The sequence below is a fragment of the Nerophis ophidion genome, linkage group LG14 (assembly GCF_033978795.1).
Source record: "Nerophis ophidion isolate RoL-2023_Sa linkage group LG14, RoL_Noph_v1.0, whole genome shotgun sequence".
Lineage (NCBI taxonomy): Eukaryota > Metazoa > Chordata > Actinopteri > Syngnathiformes > Syngnathidae > Nerophis > Nerophis ophidion.
In genome coordinates this window covers 29705485-29721270 of record NC_084624.1, presented here as the reverse complement: position 1 = coordinate 29721270, position 15786 = coordinate 29705485, and the positions used below count along the sequence as shown (strand labels likewise).

Below are 15786 nucleotides of genomic sequence, written 5' to 3'. Positions count from 1 at the left end.
CTTTTTATCCAACAAATTGTTCTCAGGGTAATTTCTATTTGCTATTTCAATGTGTTTTTTACTTCTGTTTCAAAATGTTATTTTTTTAGTCTGTCCTTTGCCTTTATTTCCTTGTGGTGTACAGCCCTTTGTTCTTCAACTGTGGTTGTTTTTAAAGGGCTTTATGAATAAAGTTGGTATGGTATGATATGGTATGGTATGGTATGGTATTTACACAAAGAGTCGGGTGTGTTTGGACCTCGGCCGTTCGAACCCCTAGGGTTCGTTCGAACCCCTAGGGTTCGATCGAACCCTGGTTAAGAACCACTGCTCTAAGACCATGCCTCATTCTTAACACAATATTTTTCAAGACAAATTAGTCATTTTAATATCGCTGGGCTTTTTTGAGATGTTTCTGTCCAGGTTACCGATGTGTGTGTGTGACAAGAGGAAAAGCTCACTTGGTTAGAAGTTAATTGGCGCTACCTGTTAATTTAAGTCTGCAAATACAAGCCAAGCCATCTTTTTCTATGTTGTTGTTTTTTTGACTCTGGTCAACATAATTCATTTAAGCCAACGTTTTCGATTGATTATTATTTAATTGGGCTATTACAGTACTAATATAGTAAAGGCATATGAACACATTTTAAACCTCATTTAAATTCTGTGTAATATTTGTTATAATTTAAAGGGGAACATTATCACCAGACCTATGTAAGCGTCAATATATACCTTGATGTTGCAGAAAAAAGACCATATGTTTTTTTAACCGATTTCCGAACTCTAATAGGGTGAATTTGGCGATCTAAACGCCTTTCAATTGTTCGCTGTATGACCTTTCATCCGTGACGTCACAATGGGAAGCAATCCACCCTTTTCTCAAACACATTAAACACACAAGTCAAATCAGCGCTGTTATTTTCCGTTTTTCCGTACCTTGGAGACATCATGTCTCGTCGGTGTGTTGTCGGAGACTGTAACAACACGATCAGGGACGGATTCAAGTTGTCTTACGTGAAGTGTGCTAATCAGACATATCAATGGTCACGGCATGCTAATCGATGCTAACATGCTATTTAGGCTAGCTGTATGTACATATTGCATCATTATGCCTCATTTGTAGCTATATTTGCATCCAGCCTTTCCCTCCACCCACATCTAATGCCAAACAAACACTTACCAATCGACGGATTTAAGTTGCACCAGTGTCAAAAGATGCAAAAGTCCCTCATTTGGTCTGCACATTTTACCGGCGATGCTACGGCAGACATGGCACAGAGATGTGTGGATATCCTGCGACACTCAAAGCAGATGCATTTCCAACGTTAAAGTCAACAAAATCACAAAGGTGAGTTTTGTTGACGTCATTGACTTATGTGCTAATCAGACATATTTGGTCGCGGCATGACTGCCAGTTAATCGATGCTAACATGCTGTTTAGGCTAGCTGTATGTACATTTTTTGCTATTTTTGCATCCAGCCTTTCCCTCCAACCACATTTAGTGCCAAACAAAGACTTACCAATCGACGGATTTAAGTTGCTCCAGTGGTCTGGTCAAATAATGCAATCATTGGTTGGAAGGCAATCGCCGAATAGCTTCAATAGCTATTCGTTTGTTTGTATTGGCATCACTATGTGACATAACAGGAAAATGGACGGTGGATTTACAGATAGCGAAAATCAGGCACTTTAAAGCCTTTTTTCGGGATATTCCATGATGGGTAAAATTTTGAAAACATTTATTGGTTTTATCCATCCATCCATTTTCTAACGCTTATTCCCTTTTGGGGTCGCGGGGGGCGCTGGGCGCCTATCTCAGCTACAATCGGGCGGAAGGCGGGGTACACCCTGGACAAGCCCTGCGATGAGGTTTTAACCCTTCTGAAATTGTGATAATGCTCCCCTTTAAGGTTTGAAGAAATACATTTAGACATTTACATTTATTTTAAATGTATATACAGTACAGGCCAAAAGTTTAGACACACCTTCTCATTCAATGCGTTTTCTTTATTTTCATGACTATTTACATTGTAGATTGTCACTGAAGGCATCAAAACTATGAATGAACACATGTGGAATTATGTTCTTAACAAAAAAAAAGGGGAATAACTGACATGTTTTATATTCTAGTTTCTTGAAAATAGCCACCCTATGCTTTGATTACTGCTTTGCACACACTTGGCATTCTCTTGATGAGCTTCAAAAAGTAGTCACCTGAAATGGTTTTAACTTCACAGGTGGGAATCTACAATCTACAATGTAAATAATCATGAAAATAAAAAAAAAACGCAATGAAAGGAAGTGTGTCCAAACTTTTGGCCTGTACTGTATATAAAATGTCTTCTTAACCTCATAAAACAATACTAACATTATGTTTTATGTACAATGACATAGTTAATAAAAAAAATAAAATAAATAAAACACATACTAATTAGTATTAGTATGTGTTTATTGTATAAAACACATTAATTAGTATTTATTTGATAAAATTACATACTAATTTGTGTGTATCTTATACAACACATACATGTATGCGTTTTACATAATTTTTTCAACAAAATATATTTTAATTAGGTCTGCAAATTTTGGGTGTCCCACGATTTGATTCAATATCGATTTTTGGGGTCACGATTCGATAATATATCGATTTTTTCAATTCGATTCGATTCTCGATTCAAAAACGATATTTTTACGATTCAAAACGATTCTGTATTCCGTCAATACATAGGATTTCAGCAGGATCTACCCCAGTCTGCTGACATGCAAGCAGAGTAGTGGATAAAAAAAAAAAAAAAGCTTTTATAATTGTAAAGGACAAGGTTTTATCAACTGATTGCAATAATGTAAATTTGTTTTAACTATTAAACGAACCAAAAATATGACTTATTTTATCTTTGTGAAAACATTGGACACAGTGTGTTGTCAAGCTTATGAGATGCGATGCAAGTGTAAGCCACTGTGACACTATTGTTCTTTTTTTTCACATTTATAAATGTCTAATGATAATGTCAATGAGGGATTTTTAATCACTGCTATGCTGAAATAATAACTAATATTGATACTGTTGTTGATAATATTCATTTTTGTTTCACTACTTTTGGTTTGTGTCTTCTCAAGTGCTCTGTTTATTGCAGTTCTGAGTGTTGCTGTGTCAGGTTTGGTTTTGGAATTGGATTGCATTGTTATGGTATTGCTGTGTAGTGGTTTGTTGGATTGATAAAAAAAAAATTTAAAAAAAATAAATAAATAAATAAAAATAAAATCGATTTAAAAAAAATGAGAATCGATTCTGAATCACACAACGTATTCAATTAATTAATTTAATCATAAAAATAAGTCAAATATAGCTATTTAAAGAAAAAAAATATGAAAGCTATTCAAAATTATGTTACGAAAATTAATCCATCCATCCATTTCCTACTATTTGTCGCTTTTGGGGTGGCGGGGGGGGCCTATCTAAGCTACAATCGGGCGGAAGGCGGGGTACACCCTGGACAAGTCGCCACCTCAGCGCAGGGCCAACACAGATAGACAGACAACATTCACACTCACATTCACACACTAGGGCTAATTTAGTGTTGCCAATCAACCTATCCCCAGGTGCATGTCTTTGGAAGTGGGAGGGAGCAGGAGTACCCGAAGGAAACCCACACAGTCACGGGGAAGACATGCAAACTCCACACAGAAAGATCCCGAGCCCGGGATTGAACCCAGAACTACTCAGGACCCTCGTATTGTGAGGCAGACATGCTGCCACGAAAATTAATCCATCCATCCATTTTTTACCGCTTATTCCCTTTGGGATCACGGGGGGCGCTGGTGCCTATCTCAGCAACAATTAATTACAAATAATTAAAAAAACAAACAAAAACGTATTAAGAATTTTGATCATTGATTTCTGTACTGACTTACAATTAATGATTTGAGTAAAGTTATATTTTTTAGTCCAAAATACATTTAAACGAATACACAGCATTTTCTTCATCCAACAGGGGGCAGACTAGCTTTATGGAAAGCACTTCTCTAGCCAACTCTCCAGTATATATACATGTTGTTATTAAAACAATAGTCTTTGTGTATTGTATTTTGCTACATTAAATAATAAGAAAAAACTACTTATTTGGGGCCAAGTTGCAGTGCATCCATCTATTTGATGTCCTCTTTGAGGCCCAGAGCATCATGTCCTTCTCTCTCATCTCATGACATCTGAATGTGCCATTGAAAATAAAATGCGCGTAAATCACGTTTAATTCTAAACATCTTGCCTCAGAAGGTCACAAAGGCACAATCTATGCTCGCTTTCGCTCTCTACATTGTGCCGTCTGATTTGTGTTTTCGGGTGATAGCCGGCAGAATGCAACAAAACAAATCTTTGCATGGTAATGAAATGGATTATGTCTTTCTGCGGGCCGCCACAAAGAAATAATCCCATTAATAATGACAACGATTGCAGCCGAACCCTGAGATTTTCACGCACTCTCCCCGTCATAACTGGCATTTTGTAATTACATTACACATTTGCTGCAGGCCGTTATTATTATCATTATTATTAATATTAAAAGCGCCTTGGGAATAAACCCTGCATTAATACCATCCATTTTGACACCAGAAGTCCCAATTAACTTGTGAAAGAAAGCTGCAAGCTTTATGATAAATGACAGCAGAAAAATAAAAAAACAGAAAATCCATCAGCAAACAAAGACACGAAGTATTTTTCTTAATTGGAATGTCTTTTCCACATCAGAAAATGTCTCATAATGATTGACTTTAATGGAGTAAAAGCCCTTATCCAGCCAGGCTGAATTAAAGAAAACATTAATAGAGCACGTTGAGGTCCGTCTAAGTGGCTAAAATCAATATTTGGTACATGAAAGGTGCATCTTGCAGCAATATGAGTGATAAATTGCAACTTTTACAGAGAGGACGCTAACTTTCCAAGTGTTGTAAGTGTATAAATAAAAAGAGTTTGGCAAACTAAAAGAGAGGCGCCATGACTGCTACCTAGGAAGTGTGCGGCTGTGCTTGGATGCATGCAATTGTTGTCATTTTGATGTTTGTTTTTCTGGCTAGATAGAACAAAACATTCTGTTTATATATAGTTGCAAACATACTCCAGCTTACAATAAAACATGCTTTTATTTCATGAAAGTACAAACCCCGTTTCCATATGAGTTAGGAAATTGTGTTGGATGTAATGTAAATATAAACAGAATACAATGATTTGTAAATCCTTTTCAACCCATATTCAATTGAATGCACTGCAAAGACAACATATTTGATGTTCAAACTCATAAACTATATATTTTTTTTGCCAATAATAATTAACTTACAATTTCATGGCTGCACAATGTGCCAAAGTAGTTGGGAAATGGCATGTTCACCACTGTGTTACATCACCTTTTCTTTTAACAACACTGAATAAATGTTTGGGAACTGAGGAAACTAATTGTTGAAGCTTTGAAAGTGGAATTCTTTCCCATTCTTGTTTTATGTAGAGCTTCAGTCATTCAACAATCCGGGGTCTCCGCTGTCGTATTTTATGCCGCACATTTTCGATGGGAGACAGGTCTGGACTGCAGGCGGGCCAGGAAAGTACCCACACTCTTTTTTTACGAAGACACGCTGTTGTAACACGTGCTGAATGTGGCTTGGTATTGTCTTGCTGAAATAAACAGGGGCGTCCATGAAAAAGAAGGCGCTTAGATGGCAGCATATGTTGTTCCAAAACCTGTATGTACCTTTCAGCATTAACAGATGTGTAAGTTACCCATGCCTTGGGCACTAATGCACCCCATACCATCACAGATGCTGGCTTTTGACTTTTGCGTCGATACCAGTCTGGATGGTTCGCTTCCCCTTTAGTCCGGATGACACGATGGCGAATATTTCCAAAAACAATTGAAATGTGGACTCGTCAGACCACAAAACACTTTTCAACCTTGCATCAGTCCATCTTCGATGATCTCGGGCCAAGAGAAGCCGGCGGCGTTTCTGGATGTTGTTGATAAATGGCTTTCGCTTTCCATAGAAAAGCTTTAACTTGCACTTACAGATGTATCGACAAACTGTATTTAGTGACAGTGGTTTTCTGAAGTGTTCCTGAGCCCATGTGGTGGTATCCTTTAGAGATTGATGTCGATTTTTGATACAGTGCCGTCTGAGGGATCGAAGGTTACGGTCATTCAATGTTGGTTTCCGGGAGTGCCGCTTACGTGGGGTGATTTCTCCAGATTTGACTAACTGCACTAGAGCAAGCCCGGTCACAGGCAATTACAGAGCCTGCTAGCCTGGGTATGGAGTCAGTTAAGTTAGAACTAGCCAGCGCCAGGCTGGATGATCCCTGTACACATAGCAATTTTCGTAGAATAATACACAACTCACAAAATGTTTTTTCTACTGTGTCTATGACTACGTCAGAGTTAGACATGCGCTCTACTGAGGTGGCAAATTATGATGCGTTCAGTTTATCGCAGCGCCAAGTAGACAATCTGAAAATTCCCGTCATATCAATTCCTAGATATGGTCGTAATTATTTTAAGTACACTGCGCATAATAAACGTAACATTATTAATATTGCTACGACGGATAATTTAATCAACAACTCCTTAAAACAGCCCACTACCTATAATATGGGCTTTCTAAACATCAGATCTTTGTCTCCCAAAGCGTTATTAGTCAATGAGGTCATTAGAGACAACAACCTTAACGTCATCGGTCTTAGCGAAACCTGGCTTAAACCAGACGACTTTTTTGCGATAAATGAGGCATCCCCTCCTAACTATACGAATGCGCATATTGCCCGTCACCTCAAAAGGGGAGGGGGTGTCGCACTAATATACAACGAAAACTTTAACTTTAGTCCTAACTTAAATAATAAATATAAATCGTTTGAGGTGCTTTCTATGAAGTCTGCCACACCTCTGCCTCTGTGCCTGGCCGTTATCTACCGCCCCCCAGGGCCCTATTCGGACTTTATTAGTGAATTCTCAGAGTTTGTTGCTGATCTAGTGACGCACGCCGATAATATAATTATAATGGGGGACTTTAATATCCATATGAATACCCCATTGGACCCACCGTGCGTGGCGCTCCAGACTATAATTGATAGCTGTGGTCTTACACAAATAATAAATGAACCGACGCATCGCAGCGGCAATACGATAGACCTAGTGCTTGTCAGAGGTATCACAGTCTCCAAAGTTATGATACTCCCGTATACTAAAGTAATGTCCGATCATTACCTTATAAAATTCGAAGTTCAGACTCATGTTCGGCAAGCTAATAAGAATAATAACTGCTATAGCAGCCGCAACATTAATGCTGCCACAACGACGACTCTTGCGGACCTACTGCCCTCGGTAATGGCACCGTTCCCAAAGTATGTGGGCTCTATTGATAACCTCACTAACAACTTTAACAACGCCCTGCGCGAAACCATTGATAGTATAGCACCGCTGAAGTTAAAAAAGGCTCCAAAAAGGCGTACGCCATGGTTTACTGAAGAAACTAGAGCTCAGAAATTATTATGTAGAAAGCTGGAACGCAAATGGCGCACGACTAAACTTGAGGTGCACCATCAAGCATGGAGTGATAGTTTAATAACTTATAAACGCATGCTTACCTTAGCTAAAACTAATTATTACTCAAATCTCATCCGCATTAATAAAAACGATCCAAAATTTTTGTTTAGTACGGTAGCATCGCTAACCCAACAAGGGACTCCTTCCAGTAGCTCCACCCATTCGGCAGATGACTTTATGAAGTTCTTTAATAAGAAAATTGAACTTATTAGAAAGGAGATTAAAGACAATGCGTCCCAGCTACAACGGGGTTATAGTAACACAGATACGATTGTATATACGGCGGATACTGCAAATATCCAAAATAGTTTCTCTCGTTTTGATGAAATAACATTAGAAGGATTGTTACAACGTGTAAATGGAATAAAACAAACAACATGTTTACTTGACCCACTTCCTGGGAAACTTATCAAGGAGCTTTTTGTATTATTAGGTCCATCAGTGCTAAATATTATAAACTTATCACTTTCCTCGGGCACTGTTCCCGTTGCATTCAAAAAAGCGGTTATTCATCCTCTCCTTAAAAGACCTAACCTCGATCCTGACCTCATGGTAAACTACCGACCGGTGTCTCACCTTCCCTTTATTTCGAAAATCCTCGAAAAAATTGTTGCGGAGCAGCTAAATGAGCACTTAGCGTTTAACAATCTATGTGAAACCTTTCAATCCGGTTTCAGGGCAAATCACTCGACTGAGACAGCCCTCGCAAAACTGACTAATGATCTATTGCTAACGATGGACTCTGATGCGTCATCTATGTTGCTGCTCCTCGATCTTAGCGCTGCTTTCGATACCGTCGATCATAATATTTTATTAGAGCGTATCAAAATACGAATTGGTATGTCAGACTCAGCCCTGTCATGGTTTAACTCTTATCTTACTGATAGGATGCAGTGCGTCTCCTATAACAGTGTGACCTCGGACTATGTTAAGGTAACGTGTGGAGTTCCCCAGGGTTCGGTCCTTGGCCCTGTACTCTTCAGCATCTACATGCTGCCGCTAGGTGACGTCATACGCAAATACGGTATTAGCTTTCACTGTTATGCTGATGACACCCAACTTTACATGCCCCTAAAGCTGACCAACACGCCGGACTGTAGTCAGTTGGAAGCGTGTCTTAATGAAATTAAACAATGGATGTCCGCTAACTTTTTGCAACTTAATGCCAAAAAAACGGAAATGCTGATTATCGGTCCTGCTAGACACCGACCTCTATTTAATAATACAACTTTAACATTTGACAACCAAATAATAAAACAAGGTGACTCTGTAAAAAATCTGGGTATTATCTTCGACCCAACTCTCTCCTTTGAGTCACACATTAAAAGCGTTACTAAAACGGCCTTCTTTCATCTCCGTAATATCGCTAAAATTCGCTCCATTTTGTCCACTAAAGACGCCGAGATCATTATCCATGCGTTTGTTACGTCTCGTCTCGATTACTGTAACGTATTATTTTCGGGTCTCCCCATGTCTAGCATTAAAAGATTACAGTTGGTACAAAATGCGGCTGCTAGACTTTTGACAAGAACAAGAAAGTTTGATCACATTACGCCTGTACTGGCTCACCTGCACTGGCTTCCTGTGCACTTAAGATGTGACTTTAAGGTTTTACTACTTACGTATAAAATACTACACGGTCTAGCTCCAGCCTATCTTGCCGATTGTATTGTACCGTATGTCCCGGCAAGAAATCTGCGTTCAAAAGACTCCGGCTTATTAGTGATTCCTAGAGCTCAAAAAAAGTCTGCGGGCTATAGAGCGTTTTCCGTTCGGGCTCCAGTACTCTGGAATGCCCTCCCGGTAACAGTTCGAGATGCTACCTCAGTAGAAGCATTTAAGTCTCATCTTAAAACTCATTTGTATACTCTAGCCTTTAAATAGACCTCCTTTTTTAGACCAGTTGATCTGCCGCTTCTCTTCTTTTCTTTCTCCTATGTCCCCCCCTCCCTTGTGGAGGGGGTCCGGTCCGATGACCATGGATGAAGTACTGACTGTCCAGAGTCGAGACCCAGGATGGACCGCTCGTCGGGACCCAGGATGGACCGCTCGCCTGTATCGGTTGGGGACATCTCTACGCTGCTGATCCGCTTCAGATGGTTTCCTGTGGACGGGACTCTCGCTGCTGTCTTGGAGCCACTATGGATTGAACTTTCACAGTATCATGTTGGACCCGCTCGACATCCATTGCTTTCGGTCCCCTAGAGGGGGGGGGTTGCCCACATCTGAGGTCCTCTCCAAGGTTTCTCATAGTCAGCATTGTCACTGGCGTCCCACTGGATGTGAATTCTCCCTGCCCACTGGGTGTGAGTTTTCCTTGCCCTTTTGTGGGTTCTTCCGAGGATGTTGTAGTCGTAATGATTTGTGCAGTCCTTTGAGACATTTGTGATTTGGGGCTATATAAATAAACATTGATTGATTCTCTGAACCTTTTGATTGTATTATGGACCGTAGATGTTGAAATCCCTAAATTTCTTGCAATTGCGAGATGATGTTCTGAAACTGTTTGACTATTTGCTCACGCAGTTGTGGACAAAGGGGTGTACCTCGCCCCATCCTTTCTTGTGAAAGACTGAGCATTTTTTTGGGAAGCTGTTTTTATACCCAATCATGGCAGCCACCTGTTCCCAATTAGCCTGCATACATGTGGGATGTTCCAAATAAGTGTTTGATGAGCATTCCTAAACTTGATCAGTATTTATTGCCACATTCCCCAACTACTTTGTCACATGTTGCTGGCATCAAATTCTAAAGTTAATGATTATTTGCAAAAAAAAATGTTTATCAGTTTGAACATCAAATATCTTGTCTTTGTAGCATATTCAACTGAATATGGGTTGAAAATGATTTGCAAATCATTGTATTCCGTTTATATTTACATCTAACACAATTTCCCAACTCATATGGAAATGGGGTTTGTAGTTTTTTGACCAGCTGGCACTCCGACACGCACCCGACGACGCAATAGGAGTAAAAATATACACAGAACGACCCAACAATACGTTAGTTTACTCCTTTTGCCTAAATCTTCATTATCTTTGGACAAACAATCACAGAGGAATTGTGACTTTTGTGTGAAGTATTTTACATCAAATACTCTGATGTATTTGTAATCACTCATTAGGTAATATTCAAACTGATCTTTCTTTTTGCAACATGCTAAGTGTATAATTGTACTTCTATAACTCCATCCATCCATTTCCTACCGCTTATTCCCTTCGGGTTGCGGGGGGCGCTGGAGCCTATATCAGCGACAATCGGGCAGAAGGCGGTGTACACCTTGGACAAGTCGCCACCTCAATGCAGGGCCAACACAGATAGACAGACAACATTCACACTCACATTCACACACTAGGGCCAATTTAGTGTTGCCAATCAACCTATCCCCAGGTGCATGTCTTTGGAAGTGGGAGGAAGCCGGAGTACCCGGAGGGAACCCACACAGTCACGGGGAGGACATGCAAACTCCACACAGAAAGATCCCGAGCCTGGGATTGAACCCAGGACTACTCAGGACCTTCGTATTGTGAGGCACACACACTTATTTCCACATATTCCTGCAAAATAACTCTCAGATATGGTAACACTGGCGTGCAGTAGAGAATATGAAGTGACTTTTGGTCCAGAAGATATTTTGCTGTATTCATTATTGACGTATTTTTTGCCACCTTATGGTTTATATTTTTGACAAAATTTCCAGTTCACTTTCTCATCTATTATTACACCCAAAATATGGTTTCTTTTACTCTTCCAATGTCCGTCTATTTGTATTTGTGTTTGAATTTCTCTTCTGCTGCTGCCGAGTAGCATTATTTTAGTTTTACTGATATTCAAAGATAGTCTGTTTTTGTCAAACCATCTCTTATATATATATTAAATTCTTCAGATAATCATTAACTTAGAATTTAATGGGAAGAACACATTACAAAAACGTTGTTACAGGGACATTTTTACCACTGTGTTACATAGTCTTTCCTTTGAACAACATTCAGTAAAGGTTTGGGAACTGAGGAGACCAATTTTTGAAGCTTTTCAGGTGGAATTATTTCCCATTCTTGCTTGATGTACAGCTTATGTTGTTCAACAGTCTCCATTGTGGTATTTTAGGCTTCATAATGCGCAACACATTTTCAATGGGAGACAGGTCTGGACTACAGGCAGGCCAGTCTAGTACCCGCACTCTTTTACTACGAAGCCACGCTTTTTTTTACACGTGCAGAATGTGACTTGGCATGGTCTTGCTGAAATAAGCAGGGGCGTCCATGAAAAAGATTACTTGGATGGCAACGTATGTTGCTCCAAAACCTGTATGTACCTTTCAGCATTAATGGTGCCTTCACAGATGTGTAAGTTACCCATGCCTTGGGCACTAATACGCCTATCCCAGCTGCACTCGGCTGGAAGGCAGTGTACACCCTGGACAAGTCGTCACTTAATCTAAGCTCTGTCAAACCACTAATGGTAACAAAAGCTAGATGATGGTCTTCTTGTTATATTTTTCTGGTTTAAAAATGTGAGCAAGTTGCAAGCAGCCTCTTTAACATCTCAGTAAAATCTCACTGAGCAAGGCTAAAAGACTGTGAATATTAACATAAATATTATATATTATTGCCTGATGAGATACAACAGTAATGTGCAAGAGAATGCATCATTTACACCATGGCCACATTATTACACCTGCCTGCATAATCTGAATGAGATCCAATGAAAGAACTGTGTTAAATGTTTATTATATTGCTTTTTGTTGGCTGTGTTTGTGTTGATTACCTCATTTAGTCAGATGAGAGTTGCAAAATATCAGAAACAACTCTCAGGGTGATGCGGTGGGGAACATATAAATATTGTTAAACAGCAGCCATTAATTTTTTCTTTTGGTGCTTCAGTCTAAATGTTTGTCACAATGGATTGGTGTAATAAAAAAATATACCCCAAGAAGGTTTTTCAAAAAAATCACATATTGATGTAATTAAATGATTTAAAAAAAAACAAAAAAAAACAATTACAGTAATAGTATAACAAATAAAAGAAGACATTGTGATGACACCGAGAAAAATGCCACATCGGACCTTTATTGCAACGAAAGAGAAGACACTACCAAGACACGAGTCAGTGAAAGATCGGCTTCACACTGCTTGTTTGCACGCTAGCGGTGACTGTAAGGTGAAGCTTCTGCTCGCTTATCACACGGAAACTCCCAGAGTGTTCAACAACGCCGCAAATATTTGCAGACACAAGGTAAAATGATTGTCCTTTTTTGTATTTTATTGTAGCGAAATGGTGATTAATGATTTGGTGTGCATTAATGAGACTTTTGTGTGTGCGTGTTGACGTTTAAGCTGGCTGTAATGTTGTGTTGTTTGGATAAAAAAGAGATTATTTAGCCATATATATATATATATATATATATAAATATATATATATATATATATATATATACCGTGGCAGAAAAGTATTAAGTCAGCCACCGATTGTGCAAGTTCTCTCACTTAAAATGATGACGGAGGTCTGTAATTTTCATCATAGGTACACTTCAACTGTGAGAGACAGAATGTGGAAAAAAAATCCAGGAATTCACATTGTAGGAATTTTAAATAATTTATTTGTAAATTATGGTGGAAAATAAGTATTTGGTCAACCATTCAAAGCTCTCACTGATGGAAGGAGGTTTTGGCTCAAAATCTCACGATACATGGCCCCATTCATTCTTTCCTTAACACGGATCAATCGTCCTGTCTCCGTGGAGAAAAACAACCCCAAAGCATGACGTTTCCACCCCCGTGCTTCACAGTAGGTGTGGTGTTCTTGGGATGCAACTCAGTATTCTTCTTCCGCCAAACACGACGAGTTGAGTTTATACCAAAAAGTTCTATTTTGGTTTCATCTGACCACATGACATTCTCCCAATCCTCTGCTGTATCATCCATGTATCCATTTTGATGGTCTTTTTGTTATATTTTTCTGTTAATTACAGACCTCTGTCATCATTTTGAGTGGGAGAACTTGCACATTCGGTGGCTGACTAAATACTTTTTTGCCTCACTGTATATATATATATGTATGTATATATATATAGATATATATATATACATACATACATACATACATACACACACACAAATATACATATATATATAAACAATTATTCATGTTTACATTGATTCTTTTGGGGAACTCTGCTTCACTTTTTGAACATTTTGGTTTGCGAAGCCATGTTCAAGAGCAAATTAAGTTAAAAATTTAAGATTCCAATAAACGTCGATTTTTTGTGTAAATCAGAAAATCTCATGCTTGGAACATATAACCGACGGGCAAAAGAGACGTTGTCTTTCCCCAGTGTAGTTATGTGTGACGAGATCTTGAATGAGTCCTATATTTAAGAAACAAATTACTATGGTCGAAACCAAGCTTATCGCCACACAAATATTTTCAAAAAACGTATTTGTGTACTCGTCTCTTGTTGTAGGTTTTTGTCCCAAAACTCGGGCCGTACTGGAGATTTAAATTATTCTGTCTTTACAATTTGGATGTGTAAAATTCGGCTTCTCGATTCGTTTTATAAATTTGTGTTCCGATTTTTGCAGGCTTCTGATTCAACACATTGAATGTGTTTTTATAAAGACAGGGGTTTTGTGAGGATGGAGGGTTTTTTTGTGTGTGTGACATTTTTAATCATATTTGCCTTTGCGTGGACATGATTTTAGTTATTAAATAATGTTATTTAGTAAAAAATGTTGACTCCCTCTTTACATCATGCAGGCAGATGTACCTAATAAAGTGGCCTGTGACTGTATGTGTACAGAAGTCTTTTGTAGGCTTTGAAAGGGAAACAGTGTAAGCCAGAACGGGCAAAAGGAGATATTGAAGAAGTGAGTGTGTGCAGTGAGTGCTACCTTCATACAGCCAATCAGGCAGCCCGTTGAAGACCTCGCCCTCCTTGCCACTGGAAACCAGGCGAATACTGCTACTTTCTACTGTCGCTCTGTAGTAGATGTTGTTCTCAAAGATGAAGATCTGAACAAAGAAGGAACAATGCGTAAAAAAAATAAATGCATTTTTTTGTGCCTAATGTTCTGGACACTGGATTTAAGAAGAGATGCGATTTAGTGAAAGAAAATGAAGAGTAAACGACACAAGCAATGGCGCACAAATGAAGTATTCTGCATGGTCCGTCAAACCCTTCTTTAATTGGGTACATCAATATAAGGTTTCAGGTGCGTGTCCCTGATTGCCCTGTCGCAGCCCAGTAATTGCTTGTTCTGCATAGAGGGCAGCTTCATCTCTCTGTACATCTGATGCTCGACTTCACACATGCTGGTGGAACGCGCCAAGATTAATTGCTCCATTTCTCACCAATTCAATGGCAAATGATTGTTTTTGCCTTGTAATTGACGACAAAACCGTCGCCGGGTTTGACTGACTTTATGCTGATTAGTCTTCCGAGGCTTGGCAAAGTTGTATTTTAGCCTTTAGGTCGAAGCAACACCTGAAATAAAGAAGGTTATGAGCATGTTATGATCAAGTCTTTTACTTTTACATAACAAAGCAACACTATGGAAGAGACGTGCCCTACAGAGACAGCTTTAAAATTGATTATTTTTGTATTCCTTAATTTGCCGGAAATGCCATTTTGCTCTCCCATGTATCTTAACATGAACTAAGGCAATGTATGCCAAGCTGTCGATTTGGACTACACACATTCTATTTATTTTTTATGTTCATACACCAGATGGTGCTACTTTTGCCCATTCAAAGCATGCAACACATTTGACTGCATTGTTTCTGTTGATGTTGGAAATTGTATACAGTGGGGCAAAAAAGTATTTAGTCAGCCACCGATTGTGCAAGTTCTCCCACTTAAAATGATGACACAGGTCTGTAATTTTCATCATAGGTACACTTCGACTGTGAGAGACAGAATGTGAAAAAAAATCCAGGAATTCACATTGTAGGAATTTTAAATAATTTATTTGTAAATTATGGTGGAAAATAAGTATTTGGTCAACCATTCAAAGTTCTCACTGATGGAAGGAGGTTTTAGCTCAAAATCTAACGATACATGGCCCCATTCATTCTTTCCTTAACACGGATCAATCGTCCTGTCCCCTTAGCAGAAAAACAGCCCCAAAGTATTATTATCATTCCACCCCCATGCTTCACAGTGGGTATGGTGTTCTTGGCATGCCCCTCAGTATTCTCCTTCCTCCAAACACGACCAGTTATACTTGT

The 15786-nt window shown here is 39.0% G+C and overlaps 1 protein-coding gene across 5 annotated transcripts in view; it reads right to left on the bottom strand.

The window, feature by feature from the left end:
- Positions 1–15786, bottom strand: part of LOC133568424 (dipeptidyl aminopeptidase-like protein 6) — a 287193-nt gene that overhangs the window by 20486 nt on the left and 250921 nt on the right. For all 5 annotated transcript variants that reach the window (XM_061920338.1, XM_061920336.1, XM_061920337.1 and 2 more), the window contains exon 8: positions 14451–14571. In XM_061920338.1, the coding sequence (XP_061776322.1) occupies positions 14451–14571 (121 nt within the window). The remainder of the gene's footprint in view (positions 1–14450; positions 14572–15786) is intronic.